Below are 25,039 nucleotides of genomic sequence, written 5' to 3'. Positions count from 1 at the left end.
ATTTTCATGTCCATTGGATTAATTATGAGGATATGGCAACATAAATGCTAAAGGTTACACCAATGGAACTCTAACATGCTAGGCAGTAAGAAAAAATATGAATCAAATCGAAAATGGATTGTAAAAATCCACAAAAATTATCAGTGATAGCTAACATGTTAAACAAACTTCATGCAAAAAATTAGGGCCATTGGCCAATGGGAAGCATGGTAATCAATTTGGTGAATTCAGCATACCAAACTATGTCACATATGTACATGTCCAACTTCAATAATTCACATATAATGGACCATAGGCTAAAAAATTCCCAAACCTATGTCAAAAAATCCAGAAGGATGTCTAGAACAAGTGTCTCAATTTTCAATTATTTTGGATATAGTATGTGGTCTATACAATTAAAGTGGTAATGTGTATGAAAATATGTACATGAAAAGGACCTCTATGTCAAATTCTAAAAATTCCCCAAGCACATATATATTTTTTATTTTTATAAAATAGCAGAGGAGAAAATAAGATTAACAAAAAAATTGTGGTATTTTTAGGATTAAAATTGAATATTGTATGCATTTTTTAAGTTTTGAAATGTTTATTTAATAATTATTTAGAAATTGAATTAGGATATATTAATTAAAATGGTGCCAGTGGCACGGATGTAAATTTTAACCCCTCAGCCAAAACGACGGCGTTTTAATTAAAAGAAACGGATGGTCAGGATTGCGTCGGGGCTTCACGAACACGAGATGGCAAGGCGAAAGCGAGAAGCAAGATCCGAGCGCAACATTTTCCAGAAAGATGATGAATGTTCATCGTCTTCTCATCAGTGTTCTTCATCTGGAAATCCAGATTTCGCAAATGGCAACGAGAATCAACAAACTATATACCGGTCGAACCGGTTTTGCATCCCGAGCACAAATATGCAACCAATTTCTACAATGGATTCATAAACAATGCAAATCGAAGGAAGAATGGAATCGCTACAAAAACCTAAATCGCGGATTACACACACGAATCGCAATGAAAATTCAATCTACAACTCGATATGGACTCTACAACAAGCGTTCTACAATAGCCATAACTCAATCGACGCTATTTTGAAGTTTGATTCCCAACCTTTTCTTGATGACAGTTGCGATGCCGTTGCGATTGGAGCTCCGGTGATGCGAAACAGATGACGGAGTCGGTGTTGGAAGGTACCTAGAATGATTCTTGGAGCTCGAAGATGCTTAGATTGTCAAGAATCAACAACTGTTATGGACGTTCAAGGCTTCGTAACAGTTGGAATCGGTTGCGGTTTTGCTCCAGCTTTCATCAATAGAGGCTCAACAATACCTGCAATTTTTCAATCAACAGAGAAAATTCCAAAGAACTTGATAGGATTTGTCAAAAAAAAAATCAAAAAGATTTGTGGAAGAATTTGAAAAAAGAGAGAATGTGAGAGTGCGATCTTTTTTTGCTGAAGGATTTTCTGTTAGCTTTTGTGTAGAATCAATGTGAAAATGTGATTAGATTAGCGTGATTAGCAGAAAAAAAGCTCCTCCAAATTCTGTTAGAGTTTTTGTTTTTATATGCCATGCTTAATCTAACTATAATTACAATTAAGCAAGAGAAATGATTAGTGGAAATTGGTTTATGTGCAATTTGGAGTTAAGCTCTTCAATGCTTAGAAGCAAATTCAGCAGAAAATTAACACTTGAAACAAGTCCAAAATATCCATTGGAAGCTAATAGCATTGGCCTTTTTTCCAAATTCTCCATATTTCCAAAATTGGACCATTTTGCCCCTCTCCTTAAATTGATTCACTTCAAAAATGGCATTTTGCATGGAGCCTTTTCCAAAAAATCCAATTATGCAACTTTGAAGTACACATTAAATGGAATTTGTGCATATAAAGAACTTGCATTTTGGATAAACCACGTGGTAGTTATGCCCTCCTGATTACGGGTCTTTTCTGAAATTCACTGAGCCATATCTTGCAAACCGTACATTGGATTTTCAAGTTCTTGGACTTTTTGGAAAGGTGAGAACAAGATCTACATCTGTCATGTTGAACAATTTTTCATTTGAAGCTTCCTTGGACTTCTGTTTTTGAGGTCAAAAACTTTCCATTTTTGGAAACTTCAGTTACAAGTCACTTGCTATTTTTGGCAGTGTTTGTCCTGACCTGATTTTCTTCAATTTTAAGCTTTGAGATGTCATTTAACACTTGTTCCAACATGAATGAAGTGTGTCTAACTCATTTCCACCTCCAAATTCACCAGATCATGTACAGTTGACCACAGTTGACTTTTCAACTGACAGATGAATTGGGCAATGCACAGATCAATCTGAACCCCAATCTCCAACTGAAATGGCTCAAGGGTGAAACCCTAGCCTCAATAATCACCATATAATCACAAAATGATCCTCATCTCCTTCAGAAACCTCATCTCCTGATCCAGCCCTGATTGGCCCAATGCAACTGATTAGGGTTGACCAGTGGTCAAAACCCTAATCTCAAGGAATCTTCTTCAATCTTCTGATGACATCCAACCATGATGATGATGTATCAATTCAATCAATATGAAGACCAATACCCTTGAGAATCATGAAACCCTAATTCACGGCCCAATCCTCAGATGGCCATGATCAGTCAGTAACCTAGGCTTGCACTTTTGACTTCCTCATCTTCTGATCAAGACTTGGGAGAATGGCTTGCATAATGTAACCACATGATATGCAACATGAACTGCCTAATGTCCTAAAATGCAATGCAAATATGTTAATGCTAGTCCCAAGAGAGGAGGGCAAATTTTGAGGTGTTACAGCTGCCCCTATTCAATCCACTGTGAACCTGTCGATACGAAATAGCCTCGGCTTTCGGATGATCAGGATGAAGAGTGATTGAATACCAAGAACAGGCGAACAATTTGCACTCTGATGGGATAATAATTAACAACGCCTGTCAGCATCGGCGAAGAAACAAACTTTGAACAAAAATCCGTCTGGTACGGAGAAAATCGGTCTGAACACCGCACATCCCCTCGGGAGTATTATTCTTTCTTCTTATTCTTTTCTTGAACCCCGAAATATTCTTTATCTTTTTTCATTTTCTTGAACCCCGAAACTTTTGATAATTCTTGGTCTGAAAACCCCTTCGGTCTGAACACCAGGACATCGGCCTGATCGCCACTTCGGTCTGGATACCGCCTCGGTCTGAACTCCGGGAAATTGGCCTGATCGCCACTTCGGTCTGGATACCGCCTCGGTCTGAACTCCGGAAAACTGGCCTGAATACCACAAGTACATCAACCTGATCGTCGGAAGCTTCTTCGATCTGAGAATCGGAAACTGGGCCTGAATACCACAAGTACATCAACCTGATCGTCGGAAACTTCTTCGATCTGAGAATCGGAAACTGGGCCTGAACGCCACTTCGGTCTGGATACCGCCTCGGTCTGAACTCCGGAAAACTGGCCTGAATACCACAAGTACATCAACCTGATCTTCGGAAACTTCTTCGATCTGAGAATCGGAAACTGGGCCTGAATACCACAAGTACATCAACCTGATCGTCGGAAACTTCTTCGATCTGAGAATCGGAAACTGGGCCTGAACGCCACTTCGGTCTGGATACCGCCTCGGTCTGAACTCCGGAAAACTGGCCTGAATACCACAAGTACATCAACCTGATCTTCGGAAACTTCTTCGATCTGAGAATCGGAAACTGGGCCTGAACGCCACTTCGGTCTGGATACCGCCTCGGTCTGAACTCCGGAAAACTGCTAATCGCGTAACGTCCTCTGATTTTATTTCCCTCTCCGCCCGACGGAAACATTTCCTCCAATATCGCACTACTGGGGAACATTGCTGATCTGACGTTCTGATGCTAGACTCCTCAGAATAACACCTTTATCTTTCAGCAAAACCACCCCTCAAACGGTAACCACGGTTTAGGACTAGCTTATGCTTGCAATGATGCATGATTGATTTTTCTGCGTAATGCTCCATAAACATGGAAATGCTACGCGATTATTCATTTTTTATGCAATATGCCATGCTATTTTTTCATGATGAATGCATAAAAAGAAATATCCCCCTCTGGGGAATCCTCTGGGGGACACGAGACTCTCTGCTGAGGCTCTCGTCACTGCTCCGATTTCCACCCTGCCGGGGAATAGTACTGCTGCTGGGAGAATGCCACCCTTGCTGGGGAATACCTCCTTTGCACCCAACCCTCTCGAGGACCTGCTGGGGCAGAAGAACCATCATCGCGCTCTGTGGGGATACCACAATCTCTTTGTCTTGCTGGGGATACACGCCCCAACTCTGCTTTGGGAACCCTCACCGATACTCCCGCTGAGGAAATGGGCAATCTTCAACCTACCGGGGATGACCATCCAGACCATGCTAGGAGAAACGACTGCTACTCCGCTGGGGATTACCCATGCAACCCATAGGTAGAATCGGCTCAGCTGGGGATGCAGAAACCCGTCCGCCACGGGAATTTGTTCAATCCTCCGGTAAGATGAACACTGCTGGAGATATATTTCTTTGGAAAAGACCCGCTCCACTTGGGGGTAGCAACCTTCAGACCTGACTGCTGAGGAAACACCATTATAAACCTGCCAGGTATAACCACACTGACTCGGCTGGGGAGCTAGTCCTACGATTCTGCTTGGGGACTTAGCTGGGAAATAAGAATTCCCGGACTCATCCGGACCTTATCTGCTCCATCATCTTGTATTTCAAGCCGCTTCGTGCTCGACGAGAACGTACTCCTGGGAATTATACAGAAATTTCAATTTTCTGACTTTGAAGAGTCTTCTTGATTAATTTCAATGGTCGTCGGACGTCTCTCGTCGTCTCTCCACCGTTCCTCCTTCTTCCCTGATCGAACTCTGCGGGGAATTACAAACTTTCCAGTCTTCCGACTTTGAAAAGTCTTCTTGATTACCATCAAGGCTCGTCGTGCGTCGCAACGTCACTTCGTCGTTTCTTCAGGTATCTCTGTCCCTGGTCGGACTCTGCGGGGAATTACAAACTTTCCAGTCTTCCGACTTTGAAGAGTCTTCTTGATTATCATCAAGGCTCGTCGTACGCCTCAACGCCTTCGTCATTTTTCATACACTCGTCCCTGACCGGACTCTCTGGGGATTTCTCTTGTCAAAGCTTCCACATCACACCCTGCAAGTGAGTGAAAAGTATCTACAGTTCCTGCAAAACAGATCGTTAGATAAAACCGTGCCCCAGGCGCGTCAAGATTTCAACCTTTGGGTCACTCAACCTTCCAAATAAGATTTCAAGCTTCAATCTTATAAACATGCATTGGAAGGAAACCTGTATGTTTTAAAAATGCAAGACTCTTTATCAAAAATATCTGGACGTTTTCGCAATCAAAGCGGTAATGAAAAACAAAAACAAAATTATTTGACTGAATATGCATTTTATTAATTGAAAAAAAAGTGTGGCTCAAATGAGCAATACAAAAGGAAGCAATTCCTGAAAAGAGGTAATTGCGCTCAAAAGGAAAAATCTATCCTAATGGCAATGTGAAACCCGTGATCTCATCGAGTTCCAACTCGGTTACACCCCATACGTCCTCAGACTCTCCTTGCTTTCTGCCTTCTGAATAAGACAATTCTGATTGATCCCCACCGGGTATTATCCATGATGCTTCAACCAAAGCGCAAACGATCATGCTGGACGCAGTGGTTCGTTTCAATCCCTCTTTTGCCTGGACCGCCCTTTCGGGTTTTCAGTCCACCGGGATACCCTTTTTTGCCCAAGTCGCCTTCTCAGGTTTTCGACTTGCCGGGTGTACATTTTTTCCATTTTTTATCCCTAATTTTTGCCCGAACCTTTCTTTCTGTTTTTGGTTCGCCGGGATGCCCATTTTTGCCTGGACTATTTTATTCTTTTCGTCCAGCGGGTCAATTATACGAAGTATTTTTTAACTGCGTCCGCATTCACAGGGGACGGAAAATCCTCACCATCCATGGTCGTTAACAACAAGGCTCCACCAGAGAAAACCTTCTTGACCACGAACGGGCCTTCATAATTCGGTGTCCATTTGCCCCTTCGATCGTTTTGAGGAGGAAGGATCCTTTTCAGCACCATATCACCTACGTGATACACCCGAGGTCGCACCTTCTTGTCAAAAGCACGCTTCATCCGTTGCTGGTACAACTGCCCATGACAGACGGCTGCAAGCCTCTTTTCCTCTATCAGGCTCAATTCTTCGTACCGGGTCCTTACCCATTCAGCCTCTTGCAATTTCACGTCCATCAGGACTCTCAAAGAAGGAATCTGAACCTCCACAGGTAATACCGCCTCCATCCCATATACCAATGAGAAAGGAGTTGCCCCAGTAGATGTGCGCACCGACGTTCGATACCCATGCAATGCGAACGGCAACATCTCATGCCAATCCTTGTAGGTCACCACCATTTTCTGCACAATCTTCTTTATATTCTTGTTGGCTGCCTCAACCGCTCCATTCATCTTCGGACGATAAGGAGAAGAATTGTGATGCTCGATCTTGAATTCCCGGCACAACTCTGCCATCATCTTATTATTCAAATTAGAACCATTATCAGTAATGATTCTCTCGGGAACCCCATATCGGCAAATGATGTCTCTCTTGAGAAATCTGGCCACGACCTGCTTCGTCACATTCGTATAAGAGGCTGCTTCTACCCACTTGGTGAAGTAATCAATAGCCACTAATATGAATCTGTGCCCATTCGAAGCTGTAGGCTCTATCTTTCCAATCATATCAATGCCCCACATAGCAAACGGCCATGGAGACGACATTAAGCTCAACGGATTTGGAGGTACGTGCACCTTGTCAGCATAAATCTGGCATTTATGACACTTCCGCACGAAATTAAAACATTGGGCCTCCATTGTCATCCAGTAATAACCTGCTCTCAGCAGCTTCTTCACCATCGCATTCCCACTGGCATGGGTACCGAACGATCCCTCATGAACCTCTTTCATCAATTGGCTTGCTTCTGCATCATCCACACATCTGAGCAAGACCCAATCGAAATTCCTCTTATACAAGACCCCATCCTTATTCAGGTAGAATACCATGGCTAACCTCCGCAGAGTCTTTCTATCTTTCTTAGATGCTCCCTCAGGATACTCTTGCGTCTCAAGATAGCGTTTGATATCAAAATACCACGGCTTCTCATCATCAGGCGCTGTATCAACAGCAAACACATAAGCCGGCCTATCCAGACGTCCCACTTCAACACTGGGGAACTGATTCCACCTCTGCACCTTAATCAAGGCAGCTAGAGTAGCCAAAGCATCTGCCAAAGGATTCTCCTCTCTGGGCACATGATGCAACTTCACCTCGGTGAAAAACGTCAACAATCTCCTCGTATAATCTCGATACGGAACCAAATGAGATTGATGCGTATACCATTTTCCGTTAACCTGATTTATCACCAGAGCTGAATCTCCATATATGACAAGGTTCTTGATCCTCAAATCAATCGCCTCTTCAATTCCCAGTATACAAGCTTCATATTCAGCTACATTGTTGGTGCACTCAAATGTTAGCCGGGCAGCAAAAGGAATGTGGGATCCTTTCGGCGTAACCAAAACAGCACCAACACCGCTTCCATTCACGTTAACGGCCCCATCAAACATCAGAATCCATTCGGATTCAGGGTCAGGCCCCTCCTCCGGGATCGGTTCCTCACAATCTTTCGATTTGAGAAACATGATGTCCTCATCAGGGAATTCAAACTTCATCGGTTGATAATCATCAATGGGTTGCTGGGCGAGGTAATCAGACAATACACTACCCTTAATCGCTTTCTGAGAGGTATACTGTATATCATATTCTGTCAAAATCATTTGCCACCTCGCAACCCGTCCGGTTAATGCTGGCTTCTCAAAAATGTACTTGATTGGATCCATCTTGGAAATCAATAAAGTGGTATGAACCAGCATATACTGTCTCAGTCGGCGAGCAGCCCAGACCAAAGCACAGCAAGTTTTCTCGAGCAGTGAATATCTTGTTTCACAGTCGGTAAACTTTTTGCTAAGGTAGTATATGGCATGCTCTTTTCGACCAGACTCGTCATGCTGCCCCAATACACACCCCATAGACCCCTCGAGGACTGTCAGGTACAGAATTAACGGTCTTCCCTCAACAGGAGGCATCAGAATCGGAGGCTCCTGCAAATACTCTTTTATTTTTTCAAATGCTGCTTGGCAATCATCATTCCACCTGACCGTTTGATCTTTTCTCAACAATTTGAATATTGGTTCGCACGTGGCTGTTAGATGAGATATGAACCGTGAAATGTAGTTCAATCTACCCAAGAAACCACGAACCTCCTTCTCTGTTCTCGGTTCAGGCATTTCTTTTATTGCTTTTACTTTTGCAGGATCAACCTCGATTCCTTTCTCACTTACAATGAACCCCAGCAATTTACCGGACCGCACTCCGAACGTGCACTTATTCGGATTCAACCTCAGTCTGAATTGTCTCAGCCGGTCAAACAACTTGGCCAAATCTACCAAATGCCCCTCTTCTGTTTGGGACTTTGCTATCATGTCATCAACATAGCATTCAATTTCATGATGAATCATATCATGAAACAAAGTCACCATAGCTCTCTGATAAGTAGCACCGGCGTTCTTGAGACCGAATGGCATCACCTTGTAACAAAAGGTACCCCACGGTGTAATGAACGTTGTTTTCTCCATATCATCTGGCGACATTTTGATTTGATTATAGCCAGAAAAGCCATCCATGAAGGAAAACACCGAGAATTGAGCTGTATTATCTACCAACACGTCAATGTGAGGTAGCGGAAAATCATCCTTCGGACTAGCTCTGTTCAGATCTCGGTAGTCCACACACATTCTCACTTTCCCATCTTTCTTCGGGACTGGCACGATGTTCGCAACCCATGGCGGATAATTAGTGACAGCAAGGAAACCAGCATCCCATTGCTTTTGCACTTCCTCTTTAATCTTCATTGCCATATCAGGTCGAGTTCTGCGCAACTTCTGCTTCACTGGAGGACAATCTGTTCTCAACGGTAGCTTGTGCACAACGATATCGGTATCCAACCCTGGCATATCTTGATAAGACCAGGCAAAGATATCGACATACTCTTTCAATAGCACCACCAATCTGCCCTTAACACTTTCCTCCAAAGCAGCCCCGATTTTCACTTCTCTCTTCTCCTCGCCGGTACTCAGGTTCACAACCTCAATCTGTTCCTCGTGCGGCTGAATCACCTTCTCCTCTTGTTTTAACAATCTGGCTAATTCCCCTGGCAGTTCACAATCTTCTTCGTCTTCTTCTTCAGCAAGATAGATTGGATTGTCGAAGTCATACAAGGGTGTAACAGGATTGTTATCAATGAGATCCGGAGAGGAATCGCATCTGCATGAATGTTGATTCATGCACTGCTTTTAGAACCGGTGTGAGAAATCGAAAAAGAAAAATGAAAACATTGCCACTTTTATTTGTTTTTATTTTTAAACTGTAAAAATAAATGAAAAACAGGGAACACCGCTTTTGACTAAAAAACATCCTTTTATTAATGATGCAAAATCTTACAAATTTATGAACATGAGGAGGCCCTTACAATGGACCATTACGTGTCGGGCAATCACGTATGGTTTGCATGCAAATAAGAAAGAAAACAAGAAAAATATTACTCTTCGAGGAGAGTGACCCGGATGATTTCTTCGGCTTTCCAGTTGTGGATTTCCATCCCTGGTGCGCACGGTGTTATCCATCGGTCCATATCACAGTCGCTGTCAGCATCTTCACCCATCATGCAGATGTGGTCTGGATCTAGCATTCCAGCACTGGTGAAAGTTACAGACGTACGACCCCCTCTTCCTCGTCCCAAGCCTCGGCCCGGTTGATATCCAACCCCAAAACGGTCTTTCTTCTCAGGGACCTCCATTATCCTGCCCCAGCCTGGAGCTTCTCCGCTTTTGACCACCTCAGCAGCTTGCTTGTATGAAGCGATGGATGGTTTCTCTTCCTCTTGCTTGGCGAACAAAGCATTCTCCACCCTGACGGTTTCAAATGCCTGACTCGGCGTTTCCCATATCTCGCCGTCCATCTCAACATACTTGAACGAAGACAGGTGGCTGACAAAGATGTCTTCCTCTCCGCAAACAGTAACGACTTGGCCTCCCCAGACATACTTCAGCTTCTGGTGCAAAGTCGACGTAACTGCCCCCGCAGCATGAATCCATGGGCGACCCAACAAGCAACTGTAAGCTGGTTGGATGTCCATAACATAGAAGGTTGACTTAAACACCTCCGGGCCAATCTTCACTGGCAATTCCACCTCCCCAAATACGGCCCGTTTTGACCCATCAAACGCCCGCACAATCAAATCAGTCGGGGTCAAAATCAGCCCATCACAGTTTAACTTTGCCAAGGCCTTCTTAGGCAACACATTCAACGAGGAACCGGTATCAACCAGCACATGCGAAAGCACGGCTCCTTTGCATTCCATTGCAATGTGCAAAGCCCGGTTATGATTTCTCCCATCCACGGTCAAATCCATATCAGTAAAGCCCAACCCATGGCTGGCATGCACGTTGGATACGACCGTCTCCAATTGGTTAATTGTAATCTCTTGAGGCACATAAGCTTTCTTCAGAATCTTCAACAGAGCTTCCCTATGTCCCTCAGAACTCAACAGCAGTGAAAGAATTGAAATCTTTGAAGGAGTCTGCTGCAAGTGATCGACCAGTTTATACTCAGACTTTTTGATGATCCGGAGGAATTCTTCAGCTTCATCATCAAATTTGTTATCCGACCCCGCAGGCGCCGGTGTCATCACAGGAGTACTATCATTATCCACCACAGCCTTTCCCTTTGCCCTGGCTAAAGCCTCGGCCTTTTCTTTTTTCTCTTTTTCTTCCTCCCCCCTCCTCAATGCGTCGGGAGCAAACAACCTACCGCTGCGAGTGAAACCGCTGGGACCGGCCTTATCCACCTTTAGCACGGTGGTTTCACTAGCAGATTGTTCTTCCAACCTCTCACCATTACAATATACCTCTCCCCCATAATGCCATGGCACGGCATCCTCTTTGTCGTATGGAATCGGCCCAGGTACCGTGATGGTAACTGGAGCCTCCTCCACCAGGTTAGACAAATCAACCGGGTCATAGAAAATGGTTATGGTGGAGACCTCTTCCTTCTTTCCTTCAGTCCTCTCGACCACAATCTCACCACCGTCCATCAGACCCTGGACATGCTTCCTCAGAAGCTCACAACCATTCGTAGAAATAGTGCACTCAGCACACTCAAACCCACAGCCCGGGTAAACCCCATTCATCAGCAGTTGTCTTTTCAACTCAACCAAAGACGTCTTCAACTGATCGACCTCAGACAGCCCCACTCTATCTTCCACAGAAATAGCGTTTACTCCCCTCTGACCATGCGCAGGCATGGGATTTGCATTTACGTTGGGAGAAGGCGCAAAGTTGATTGCTTTGGAATCCACTAGGTCCTGGACTACGTGCTTAAAAGCTTTGCAGTCCTCAACATTATGCCCGGGCGCACCCGAGTGGAATTCGCACTTAGCATTTTCATTGTAACTGGGCGGCCTCTGATCAGGTCTCAAAGGCGCCATCGTCCTCAGTTGCACCAGCCCGAGATCCAGAAGCTTCTTCAACAGAAACGAATAAGTCACCGGAGGCCTGTCGAATTGTCTATCATTTGCTCTGCCCCTGACCTGGTATCCAGCCCTCTGGGGCCTCTGTTGGAACGGTTGTCTTTGTTGCTGCTGTTGTTGTTGCGGTTGTGCTGACTGAGACTCAGCAGGAATTGTTACTGCAGCATTGTGCTGGAAGTAACGGTCCCTACTGGGTCCGCGCTGTGTATAAACTGCACTGGTGTCTCCTTCCTTCTTTCTCTGACCGTTATTACCGAACGGTTTCTTCGTTCCTGAAGAAGACGCAGATGCACCACCCTGGATTTTACCCAGCTTCAACCAACTTTCGATTCTTTCTCCTGCCACCACAATGTCAGAGAAATTGGTGACAGGGCAACCCACCATTCTTTCTGCAAACGGCCCCTGCAGGGTCCCCATGAACAAATCGGACATCTCTCTGTCCACCAGAGGAGGTTGCACCCTTGCAGCCAGTTCTCTCCACCTCTGCGCATACTCCTTGAATCCTTCGTTATGCTTTTGAGACATACCCTGCAGCTGGGTACGACTCGGAGCCATATCAGCATTAAATTGGTATTGCTTAAAGAAAGCATCTCCCAAATCTTGCCAGCTTTTGATATCGGACGATCTCAACTTGGTGTACCATTCCAAGGAGCCTCCAGACAGGCTGTCTTGGAAAAAGTACATCCACAGTTTTTGATCCGCGGTGTATGCCGAGATTTTGCGGACAAATGCCTGGAGATGAGTTTCCGGGCAAGAACTACCATTGTATTTGTCGAACGCAGGCGCCTTGAACTTCTGAGGAATGACAATCCCCTCCACCAATCCCATGTTGGACATGTTAACCACCCCTGGCGTGGCATAACTTTCAAGCACTTTTATCTTCTCAGCCAGCAGCTGGATTTCCTTATTCTGGGGAGGAATGTTGTAAGGCACGAAAGGCTCGTTCTGTATAGAAAATTGATCAGCCTCTCTGTCCTCTTCCTGATCATCATCAAAACCATAAAACGGAGGCACAAAGTTGTCCTTCAAGTTCTGACTTGGTCCAGGTTGACCACCAGCATTATTCACCAGACCAACTGTTGTCCTCTTTCCGCCATCACGAGATCCCTGCCCCTGGTTGGAGACTCCATCCAGGTTGACCCCACTGTTCTGAGCAGAAACCCGCTCGAGTTTCTCAACTTTATCCGCCAGCGCTTTCTGACCAATGGCAAAACCTTGCATTATATTGATCAGCTCGGTCATTTTCTCCTTCAATTCCAGCATATCAGCACTGGGAAGCTCCATGAGTCTGGGAGTGTTTCTTCTTGTGTAATATCTGTGAGGGCGAGTTGAGTGCAGGGGTACTACTCTTCGAGCGCGAGCAATGGTTCCTGTTTACAAACAAGCACGTTAGTAATAGTCACCTGCAAAATAAAACACAGTTATCATGATCAATGCATGGATGCAGTGTCTATCCATATGAAGGACACTTTGTCTCTCGATCCTGGCATCATTGAGACAAATAATAGTCCGGCATTAATATCTTGATTTGCAGTGCTTGATTTCATCGTGCAGATCGGAGATATGTGATTTAGCATGATACCCCTAACCATGTGTGTGCTCGTGTAAGTGCATACGGTAAAGCAAATAAAGCTTGAAGATCAATCACTGCATGAAAATCACCATCACATAACCAAAAGAGTGCACAATCAGTGCAATAGTCATATATCAGATCAAATATCAAATACAATCCCCCAGAATAGGAAAGAAAGACAAATGAATTCCGTCAACAAGCCTGACGGTAATTCAACACAAATGAAAGATCTAGCTAGATGAGGGTCCCACAGATGGCCCTATCTCATCTTCCATCCTCGCGAACTCTGCGGCGAACCTGAGCTCGGTATTCTCCTGCTGTAGTCTTCCAACTTCCTTCTGATGAATCTTCATCTGCCTGAAGTAGTGGTCTCTCTCAGCCATATAGTGATCTCTCTCTGCAATGATCTTTAGCTTCTCTGACTCCTTGACTTGCAGCTTTGCCTCCCACTCAGCAATGAGACCCCTGACTCTGTCATCTCTCTGATCCCGGACAATGATCTGCCTCCTCTTTTCATCTTCAATCACCTTCGATGCTCTGAACAGCTTCTCCTTTGTGATGTCATGCTCCCTGTTGGACGATGCTAAAGCTTGGCTGATCTTCCCATAGTAGGCTGTATCCATCTCGAAGCGTTTGGCCTCCAAAGCATGTCGCTTGTCTTGATCTTCCATCTTCACTTTGATTTCCTGATTAGCTGCCTGAAAATGAGCAACACTTCTCTCCAACTCCGTTTTCTCTGCAAGTAACTGATCTCTGGCCCTCTTCATCTCAAGGAACTCCTCCGTGCTGACAGAAGAACTTGGACCCTCAATCCTAGGACACACTGAGTCACCTCCAGGGAACGGTAGAAATGTAGACTCAATCCTCTTCCGCAACCAATCCTCAAATAGTGGAAAATACCGGCAGTTGACTTTGCCATAAGGAACCTTACCCCTCCTCTGGATATCTCGCCATTCGTCCAATACCTGCCTCAGCTTGGTCTGGTTACCATCAATCGGGAAATAGAAGGACTCCTGAATCTCTCGCCCGAGAGGAGGACCCTCTATAGCAAACCCCATCTGTCTCCGGAGAAGCATCGGGTTGTAATTAATGCAACCCTGAACTCCCACCAAAGGCACATTAGGTAAACTCCCACAACTGCATATGAAGTCCTGACCAGCTAAACCATTATGAGTCCAAGCAATGTCATCAGCCCGCAGACCCATCAATCGGAAGGACCACTTGACACTAGGGTCAATCTGAACAAAAGCACCTCGGGAAGGCAAATACCCCATGAACCATCTAAAGAGCAACTGAGAGCAGCATCTGACCAGACCCCCACGCCTCTTCTCATTCCTGTTATGCACTGAATAGTACACATCTCCAATCAGGGTAGGAATAGGGTTTCTCTGTATAAACAATCTGATAGCATTATGGTCCACAAAATTCTTCTGGTTAGGAAACAACACAATCCCATAAATGCTCACAGCAATCAGAGCACAGACCGTCTTCCAGTTACCCACAGCAGCATGTTCCTTGGCATTGGCCTCCAAGAAACTCAAATGAAACCCGGGTAGCTTTCCTTTTTCCTTCAAACCTTCCTTGACCATTTCCGGACTCAAATAAAGAGCACGTGAAATTCCAAGGACATCTGGCTCTGCTCTGGTGACATGAAAAGGAATCTGATCACGGATCTGAATACCCAGGATGCTGACATAATCCTCCATCAGAGGTCCCAACAGATAGTCTGGAAAAACGAAACACCTCAACCCAGGGTCATAGAACTGAAGAAGAGTGTGGATAGCGCTCCTGTCGCAGTCAGTGAGCCTGAAAACCGTCTTCAGAATACCGCCGTATGACTCTCTAAACATCCCCACATGATCGGGAGTAATCAATGCTACCATATCCTTCAAGACACCAATCTCTGGATCAAAGAAACTGTAAGCAATGTTGTTCTTCAAACCGGTCCTCATATTGAACAGAAAGTCTCTCAACCAGAATCTCGATCAAAAGTGTCCCTGCATATGGGTAAACATGGGTTAGATGCAAATAATGCAAAATGCAATGATGCTGATGAATGAATGCAATGCGTTGCCATCCTCCAAGCCATCTGATCATCTGCACTGAATCTGGGCTCTGAACTGATCATAACCATCTGAGGAATGTACAATCCCAATTCTGACCCACGGGTTCCGAAATAAACGGAAGACAGATGCATCATCATCACCATCATCACCAAACCATATCCGAGTAGACACATCGCCTTTATCTGAATCGGCCCGGGGAACCCGAAATAAACGGATCCCCACTGATAAAATATCTCGGCCCGGGGAATCCGAAATAAACGGATCCCCACTGATAAGTCACGGACAGCACTCCGGCGTCACGGCAATAAATGACCATAAATCCGACTTATAATTATGTCTCTGAATCACAGATCAAAAGTCACCATCTGAAGGCTATCTGAACAAACATCTGACAGAACAACCCTCCCCTCACAGGTAAGTTCTAATCAAGTCATCCTAAGGCGGATAATGGTCTCGACAATCGGGCGGAGATACTCAATGGGTTTGCCCTTTCGGGTGTGCCATTGTAGCTCCCTTAAAATCGTCTAAACCAAAGATCCGGGAATGATCGGTCACCAGAGTCAACAACTCAAATGGAGTGACTCAAACAAAGCGGAATATCCACAGAGATGAGCACTATCAAGTGAGCCTCGTCCGGCTTGTGGCACATCACGCCGCCAGGCACATGTTGACTTAACATGAAAGAGGCAACGTGAAACCACACTAGTCCTAGGTGTATACTCGGGCCTGGGTTTTAGCCCCACTCAGAACACCCACCCCACACAACAGAACCACCTGCAGAGGACAGCAACAACATGATAGTATGATGCATGCAGACATTTAATGCAAATATGTACACACTGGTTAGAATAATAAATGCAATAAATAACACAACAAGCGACCTAAACTAATCCTAGAACGCTAGGAAGGACTCGCTTAGGGACGATGGACCAGCATAGGTCTACATCGCAAATCCCCAGCAGAGTCGCCAGCTGTCGCATCCTGCGAAAAATCAACCGGCGAGCCTAAAAATAAAAACACACAGAGCCGCCACTAAACGTTATTTATCCCAAGATAGGGAAAGGAAACGCTCAGAGAAACCTGGAAAGGCATGGTCTCGCGACCAGAGAGAAAAGGTTCGGGAGTCGGTTACGCGAGGGGAAGGTATTAGCACCCCTCACGTCCTAGGTACTCCTAGGGATCCACGTTCTAAGAAAAGAAAAGGTTGCTAAACATCACACACACACACGGGGAACGCAGGTGGGGTTAGGAGAAACGGGCTCGATAAGGTATCGCACCTTATGCCTACATATCTTGTCTGGAACAAGAATCAGAGCCACTGTAGTTCGGCTTACGCACGCCAAACAACACAACACATACAAACAAGCAAGGGTGGCAAACATGGAGCCCGACAACCACTTGATGGAATTATGTCGGCATCCGAACCAAAACACGCACAAAACGGCAAACTTGGAGCCCGACAGCCAATCACTGGGCTTACGTCGGCATCCGAACCAAAACACCAAACAGCACAGTCAGATAACAAGTAAACGCACGCAAAAAGGAAAAAGGTTGCCCGGAGTGGTCTCGCACGACCACCTGCCTACATACCTCGTCTGGCACGAGGATCAGGGCGATGTAGTTCCCCTGAAAGGGACTGAATTGCTAACCAAAAACCGGGGAGAGACACACGACTAGGGAGCTGAGACTCGAGCCTAATGTTGTCATGCATCGTTAACCCTAAGCTCGGTTTTCTATCCTACTTGCATAAGCGAACTATCCTAACCAGGAAAGAAGCAATCACACAAGCATACAATATACAAGCATATATCAGATGAGAACAGGCATCTCAAACAACACAAGCATGTCAATCAAATATCCACATAACACCCACTATAACCAAACAAGAGGCTCAATCAACCGGGTTTGACTGCCTAAGCAAGTCGTCTGTACAGGCTGGTTTTGCTCTTAACCTTGCCATTACGAGGCTAAGGTGAAGCAGATGAAGAGGTGAAGTGAGGATCAGACCTCACAGCTCATATCCCTAACCAGGGGGAGCTGACAAATGAGCATGGGTCCAGAATGGGGGAACCCTTCTATACTCGATGACTCTGACTCAATGTGCACTGCACAGGATCTTGGGCTTTTGATCTCAATGCTACAACCATGTAATGGGAGCAAGGAGAAGACTCACTGAATAGTGGGGGACAGGTTGCTTGTCCCTACCTTCCACCAATTGCCTTACTTGAAGGACTTTTCCTGCTTGGGCTTGAAAAATAAACATACACAATCATTGCCTCTTAAGGAGGACTTCAGACAATTTGCCCGGCCCGGTAACAGCCGGGTCTCCAGACTACATGAAGTCAAGAAGACCTACCTCAATGCAAGTTGCTTAAGCAACGCAAAGCAAAAGTTCGCAAGGAACTGAGCAACTAAAGGTACCTGTACAAAAGTCAAACAGAATCAGCATCTACATCCACAAACAGACAACAATATAATGCTCAATTAACAATCACAATGATGTGCATAGCACAAAGCTCAAGGCTCAAACATCCTACAAAACAAACACATTAGTTTATAGGTCAAGCAACACAATCCCAAATGTGAAACAAAGCCTTAATCCTTAACTTCTTAACCTGAAAAGGCACAATCAACTTCAAATGTAAGTAACATGACCACTAGGACTAGCCTAGGGTCAAAAGGATGGAAAAATCCTAAAACAGCAGCCAATTCATAATTGAAGTCCAAGTAATATCAAATACAAAGGGATCCCAATTGGTCCCATATCCAAACTATGTTCCTATTTTAAATCATGCAACCTAGAAGGCAAATGAAGCAATGTTGAGTCTCATACAAACAACCAGCAAGATCATATCCAACCACATGTCAAAAAGGATCCAAAAAATCCACAAAAATTACACCTTATTCAGAGGGTATTCAATAAGTTGCATATTAAATTTCAAGTCATTTGGACTAGTAGATCAATAGGAATTAATTAAACATGGTACAGCATGCAAAAACTACATCAAATGAAGTCCAAATTATGCACCAACTTCAATTAGATGGTAAACAGCAATGGTTCATGGGAAATTAGTAGGACCAAAGCCAAAAGATAGCTACAGGGGTTAAGAACTATCCTATCAATTTTCATGTCCATTGGATTAATTATGAGGATATGGCAACATAAATGCTAAAGGTTACACCAATGGAACTCTAACATGCTAGGCAGTAAGAAAAAATATGAATCAAATCGAAAATGGATTGTAAAAATCCACAAAAATTATCAGTGATAGCTAACATGTTAAACAAACTTCATGCAAAAAATTAGGGCCATTGGCCAATGGGAAGCATGGTAATCAATTTGGTGAATTCAGCATACCAAACTATGTCACATATGTACATGTCCAACTTCAATAATTCACATATAATGGACCATAGGCTAAAAAATTCCCAAACCTATGTCAAAAAATCCAGAAGGATGTCTAGAACAAGTGTCTCAATTTTCAATTATTTTGGATATAGTATGTGGTCTATACAATTAAAGTGGTAATGTGTATGAAAATATGTACATGAAAAGGACCTCTATGTCAAATTCTAAAAATTCCCCAAGCACATATATATTTTTTATTTTTATAAAATAGCAGAGGAGAAAATAAGATTAACAAAAAAATTGTGGTATTTTTAGGATTAAAATTGAATATTGTATGCATTTTTTAAGTTTTGAAATGTTTATTTAATAATTATTTAGAAATTGAATTAGGATATATTAATTAAAATGGTGCCAGTGGCACGGATGTAAATTTTAACCCCTCAGCCAAAACGACGGCGTTTTAATTAAAAGAAACGGATGGTCAGGATTGCGTCGGGGCTTCACGAACACGAGATGGCAAGGCGAAAGCGAGAAGCAAGATCCGAGCGCAACATTTTCCAGAAAGATGATGAATGTTCATCGTCTTCTCATCAGTGTTCTTCATCTGGAAATCCAGATTTCGCAAATGGCAACGAGAATCAACAAACTATATACCGGTCGAACCGGTTTTGCATCCCGAGCACAAATATGCAACCAATTTCTACAATGGATTCATAAACAATGCAAATCGAAGGAAGAATGGAATCGCTACAAAAACCTAAATCGCGGATTACACACACGAATCGCAATGAAAATTCAATCTACAACTCGATATGGACTCTACAACAAGCGTTCTACAATAGCCATAACTCAATCGACGCTATTTTGAAGTTTGATTCCCAACCTTTTCTTGATGACAGTTGCGATGCCGTTGCGATTGGAGCTCCGGTGATGCGAAACAGATGACGGAGTCGGTGTTGGAAGGTACCTAGAATGATTCTTGGAGCTCGAAGATGCTTAGATTGTCAAGAATCAACAACTGTTATGGACGTTCAAGGCTTCGTAACAGTTGGAATCGGTTGCGGTTTTGCTCCAGCTTTCATCAATAGAGGCTCAACAATACCTGCAATTTTTCAATCAACAGAGAAAATTCCAAAGAACTTGATAGGATTTGTCAAAAAAAAAATCAAAAAGATTTGTGGAAGAATTTGAAAAAAGAGAGAATGTGAGAGTGCGATCTTTTTTTGCTGAAGGATTTTCTGTTAGCTTTTGTGTAGAATCAATGTGAAAATGTGATTAGATTAGCGTGATTAGCAGAAAAAAAGCTCCTCCAAATTCTGTTAGAGTTTTTGTTTTTATATGCCATGCTTAATCTAACTATAATTACAATTAAGCAAGAGAAATGATTAGTGGAAATTGGTTTATGTGCAATTTGGAGTTAAGCTCTTCAATGCTTAGAAGCAAATTCAGCAGAAAATTAACACTTGAAACAAGTCCAAAATATCCATTGGAAGCTAATAGCATTGGCCTTTTTTCCAAATTCTCCATATTTCCAAAATTGGACCATTTTGCCCCTCTCCTTAAATTGATTCACTTCAAAAATGGCATTTTGCATGGAGCCTTTTCCAAAAAATCCAATTATGCAACTTTGAAGTACACATTAAATGGAATTTGTGCATATAAAGAACTTGCATTTTGGATAAACCACGTGGTAGTTATGCCCTCCTGATTACGGGTCTTTTCTGAAATTCACTGAGCCATATCTTGCAAACCGTACATTGGATTTTCAAGTTCTTGGACTTTTTGGAAAGGTGAGAACAAGATCTACATCTGTCATGTTGAACAATTTTTCATTTGAAGCTTCCTTGGACTTCTGTTTTTGAGGTCAAAAACTTTCCATTTTTGGAAACTTCAGTTACAAGTCACTTGCTATTTTTGGCAGTGTTTGTCCTGACCTGATTTTCTTCAATTTTAAGCTTTGAGATGTCATTTAACACTTGTTCCAACATGAATGAAGTGTGTCTAACTCATTTCCACCTCCAAATTCACCAGATCATGTACAGTTGACCACAGTTGACTTTTCAACTGACAGATGAATTGGGCAATGCACAGATCAATCTGAACCCCAATCTCCAACTGAAATGGCTCAAGGGTGAAACCCTAGCCTCAATAATCACCATATAATCACAAAATGATCCTCATCTCCTTCAGAAACCTCATCTCCTGATCCAGCCCTGATTGGCCCAATGCAACTGATTAGGGTTGACCAGTGGTCAAAACCCTAATCTCAAGGAATCTTCTTCAATCTTCTGATGACATCCAACCATGATGATGATGTATCAATTCAATCAATATGAAGACCAATACCCTTGAGAATCATGAAACCCTAATTCACGGCCCAATCCTCAGATGGCCATGATCAGTCAGTAACCTAGGCTTGCACTTTTGACTTCCTCATCTTCTGATCAAGACTTGGGAGAATGGCTTGCATAATGTAACCACATGATATGCAACATGAACTGCCTAATGTCCTAAAATGCAATGCAAATATGTTAATGCTAGTCCCAAGAGAGGAGGGCAAATTTTGAGGCATTCTAGTGTTCAATAATCTTCCACCTCCAGACCACGAATGGCATACACGCCATCCTAACTCTCTCGGTTCAAGAATATTGAACAGGGGCAGCTGTCATACCCCAAAAATTACCCATCATTTTTCCTAAAAAAAAAAAAAAAAAAAAAAAAAAAAAAAAAAAAAAAAAAAAAAAAAAACGAAAAAAAAAACGAAAAAAAAAAAAAAAAAAAAAAAAAAAAAAGAGAATTTTTTTTTTTTTAATTAATTAATTAAATAATTAAAATAAATAAATAAATAAAATATAACAAATTATTTTGAACTTGGGTCTCCCTCAGTCCAAGCCCATTACCCACGAAATTAGTCTATAAATACTGAAGTTTCAGTAGGGGGAGTTAGACTTGGAGTTACACTGGGAGATTCACTGGAGAAAGAAGGAAGAGAAGCAAAACACTCTGAGGTTTCCTTGGAACAAAACCTTGAGAAAAAAGAAAGAAAGAGAACAGAGAAGGACGGATAGAAACTTTGGCATAGGAACCCTGCCTACCCGGAGAATTCAGAGTAAAGAAACCCTGAAGGCAGCCCATCTGCACCGAAGCCATCGCCGTCCAATTCTCGCTGCCTAACTTATTCCGATACTACAAGTGGTCAATCCCTTCAACCTTGAATTGGCAAACAGGTTTTGCGTATCTCTATTGTTTATACTTTCAATTGGCCATATCTACCTATATAATGCATCATGATTAAATGTTGATATATAATTTGCTTTCGTATGGGAATTTAAATATGCCTGAATACCCTGAATGTTTGACCATGTTATTCCTGTGATAAAATGCCATAAAATTCAAAGTTCCTAACATGGGGCTGTTTACAAATTCAAAATCCGTGGCCTTCGCTAGGCGAGGCAGAGGCGAACGAAACAGTAGCTGACTTTTCTATTCTGTTTTTTTTTATGTTTTATCATAGCCATGCATTATTCATCCTATCCTATTTATTGTTGTGATATTTCTCCGGTGTAATCTTCGATTGCACCCTGATTTGGTGTTCTGACATGTTTCTTTTTTTGAGTTTCGTAAAGGTTCACATATCCCAGGAAAAGGTTATTGACTAGGTATTCCACTTTATTTGTGGGATACCCTTGTGGAGTTTCATCCTAAATTAACTTTTAATGTATTAATTTCTAATGTATTAATTTTTTAATATATTATTTTTAATAATTTTAATGTGGAGTTTCATCCTAATTATATAATTAATTGTAAAATTTTGCCTTTGAATAAGTGATCTTGGACCTCTCTTTGTTGCCTTACGATTACGATATTACGGTCATGTCCCGCGAACGTGGGGATACCCTTAGCAAAGACCCTTCGGTTAAATCATCATAAAATAAATTATAGTCCCTCGGATGTTGCCTTCGAATATACAACTTTGTCCCTCGATGACCCTCCGATGTTGCCTACGGTTAAATGATGATAGTCCCTTCGAATGCTAAGGTATCCTCATAACTGTTGCCTTCAATGACCAATCGATGACCCTACGATGACCCTTTTACATCCAAAGGATAAAACTACTTATTTCTCAATAATAAGGACAGTTTTACCCTCATAAGGATAGGAAATGCCCGTAAAGACCTTGGGTCGGTATAACTCTTAATTGCTGGCTCACAATTTAAAACATTTTTTTTGCACCTCACACCTTTCAAAATGCCTTTAGAAAATCACCACTTGGTATACATTCATACTAGAATCATTACCGAGTTATATTTTTCTAAACAATTTTCAAAACTAAAACGGGATAACCACTTTGTATACATTCATACAAGAATCATTACAAAGTTAAATTCTCTTTTCAAAACAATTTTCCAAACAATTCACAAACACTTTTTTAGACAAAAATAATATAAGTGATCGAGCAATTAAGAGCCCATGGATAACCATGGATACAAAGGGTGCTAACACCTTCCCTTTGTATAATGTACCTCCCGAACCCAAAATCTAAATTAAGGTCTTTCCTGTTCTTTTCCACCTTTCCTTATTGGATAAAAGAAAAGTCGGTGGCGACTCTTGCTAACCGCGACATTGCGATTAAAACCACAAAAAGTCCAGTTCACCGTATGACACATTGTCCTTAAGTTGTTTTTAGCTTATTTCCATAAGCTCTTAATAATACATTATAAAACATCTTATAACTTATATGAGGACTGTTTTTATCTTTTGTTATAGAAATAACTAATACATAGTCATTAGTCACTTCTATTAATTAAGTTGTTTATCCAAACAGGGTCTTAATCTTATGAACACCATGAAATAAGCATCAAAGACATAACATACCTCTCCAATATCAGATCCCAAAGCAATACCCTCTGCAATAACTCTTGAAAGAGAAAATGCATCTCCAAAACCTAAATTAACCCCTTGACCGGCAAGAGGATGGATCGTGTGGGCAGCATCTCCTATTAGAACAACGCGTTTTGATGCATAGGAACTGGCATGCCTTAAAGAAAGCGGAAACACCATCCTTTCAGATGCCAATCTTATTGCTTTTGGAGGAATTTCAAAGGATTCATTAGCTGATAAAGTTGCATCCATTTTAAGCCAAGAAAACAGGTCTCGTGTTCCTACCGAGCTTGACGTCGGATGAGGTCCATATCCCTCATCAAGAGCAGAATTCACATCCTTCAAAAACATTTCCTCGGTGATTGATTTGCGATCTTTTGACTCTGTTGGACTCATGGTCCAAACAATGTTGCTAAAATTATCACCCATCGGTAGAAATGCAATTGGGCCGTTAGGTAGAAACCGTTGCCACGCACAATGGTTAGCAGAAGTATGCTCTACAGTGCAAATGATTGCATTCTGAGAGTAATTCCATCCCGTTGTTTTGAATCCTGCTAGTTCCCTAACACGGGATTTTCCTCCATCGGCCCCAACCTTGAGAACAAAGCAAACATCTTTGTGATTAGACTCCAATTGTAGTATATTAAATTATAATGATCAAACTGTGGCTAATGGAACTTCAGATATGAATTCATCATCCACTACTTATAGCACCGCAACATAAATTACATAACAGGTAAGCAAACTTTCCCTTACCACCAACTTGGCATATATGCTACTGCCATCACTTAGTTGCAGCTTTGAAGTATGACCCTGAGCAGATGATAGTTCTTTAGATGGTATACTCTCCACAGTAGACATAGAGTTTGTATTCAAAGTCATTGAAGTTAACCTCAACGGATAGAATGTAGTCTTGAAATCAGAATCCTGTCAAGAAGTTTGTAATTCTCAATGAAATGCAAGAGTCATGCCTTGGAATAAAAAATTCTACTCATTGAAAAATATAACAAGCAAAGTTTCTGATCGAGAAACCATCGAAGCAGACAAAAGATAGCTAAAATTAGTGACATAATGGCGCCTGACATTAAAACATAAAAGTGAAACAGTACAATTACATATAAATTTCTAGAACAGACAGAGACAAGACAGTATTGCATCTCAATTACATTGTACACTAGTACTAGCAAGCTTATCTTAGCGCACACAGTAACAAAACTAGTGAAAGAGTGTGAAAATATGAGACTTCCTAATTAATTAAGTCCATTTTTATCACATGAATGAGACTAAAATTGGCACCAAGTTGCTTGAGATATTTTTACTAAAAAAATAGGGAAAGGGAAAATTATTAATATAGTGTCGTTAATGACCATTTTACAACTGTATCCGAGAGGATTTAAACTCTGTCCCTTGAGGTTACAAGATCAAACTCTTACCGCTAGCTGACATATCGGCAAAACTAAGTGACCAGTTTGTTGGTAGAAAAACAAAAGATTGAACACAAACCAGTTACTAC

General features: G+C 42.4%; 1 protein-coding gene across 2 annotated transcripts in view; it reads right to left on the bottom strand.

Moving 5' to 3' along the window:
• The window catches only part of LOC127104692 (uncharacterized), a 48,096-nt gene that overhangs the window by 9,191 nt on the left and 13,866 nt on the right, over window positions 1-25,039 (bottom strand). The window contains exons 1-3 of one of the 2 annotated variants that reach the window (XM_051041863.1): window positions 19,529-21,327; window positions 17,653-17,717; window positions 13,304-15,227 (exon numbers count right to left, since the gene is read on the bottom strand). In XM_051041863.1, coding sequence (XP_050897820.1) covers window positions 13,461-15,182 — 1,722 coding nt within the window. In that variant the 5' untranslated portion in view covers window positions 15,183-15,227; window positions 17,653-17,717; window positions 19,529-21,327 and the 3' untranslated portion in view covers window positions 13,304-13,460. Of the gene's footprint in view, window positions 1-13,303; window positions 15,228-17,652; window positions 17,718-19,528; window positions 21,328-23,520; window positions 24,121-24,282; window positions 24,454-25,039 lie in introns of those variants that run through there. The other variant, XM_051041864.1, reaches the window with a different exon arrangement.

Source organism: Lathyrus oleraceus, chromosome 7, assembly GCF_024323335.1.
Source record: "Lathyrus oleraceus cultivar Zhongwan6 chromosome 7, CAAS_Psat_ZW6_1.0, whole genome shotgun sequence".
Classification (NCBI taxonomy): domain Eukaryota; kingdom Viridiplantae; phylum Streptophyta; class Magnoliopsida; order Fabales; family Fabaceae; genus Lathyrus; species Lathyrus oleraceus.
The sequence above is the reverse complement of the archived record's forward strand: the minus strand, read 5'-3'. Positions and strand labels throughout refer to the sequence as shown.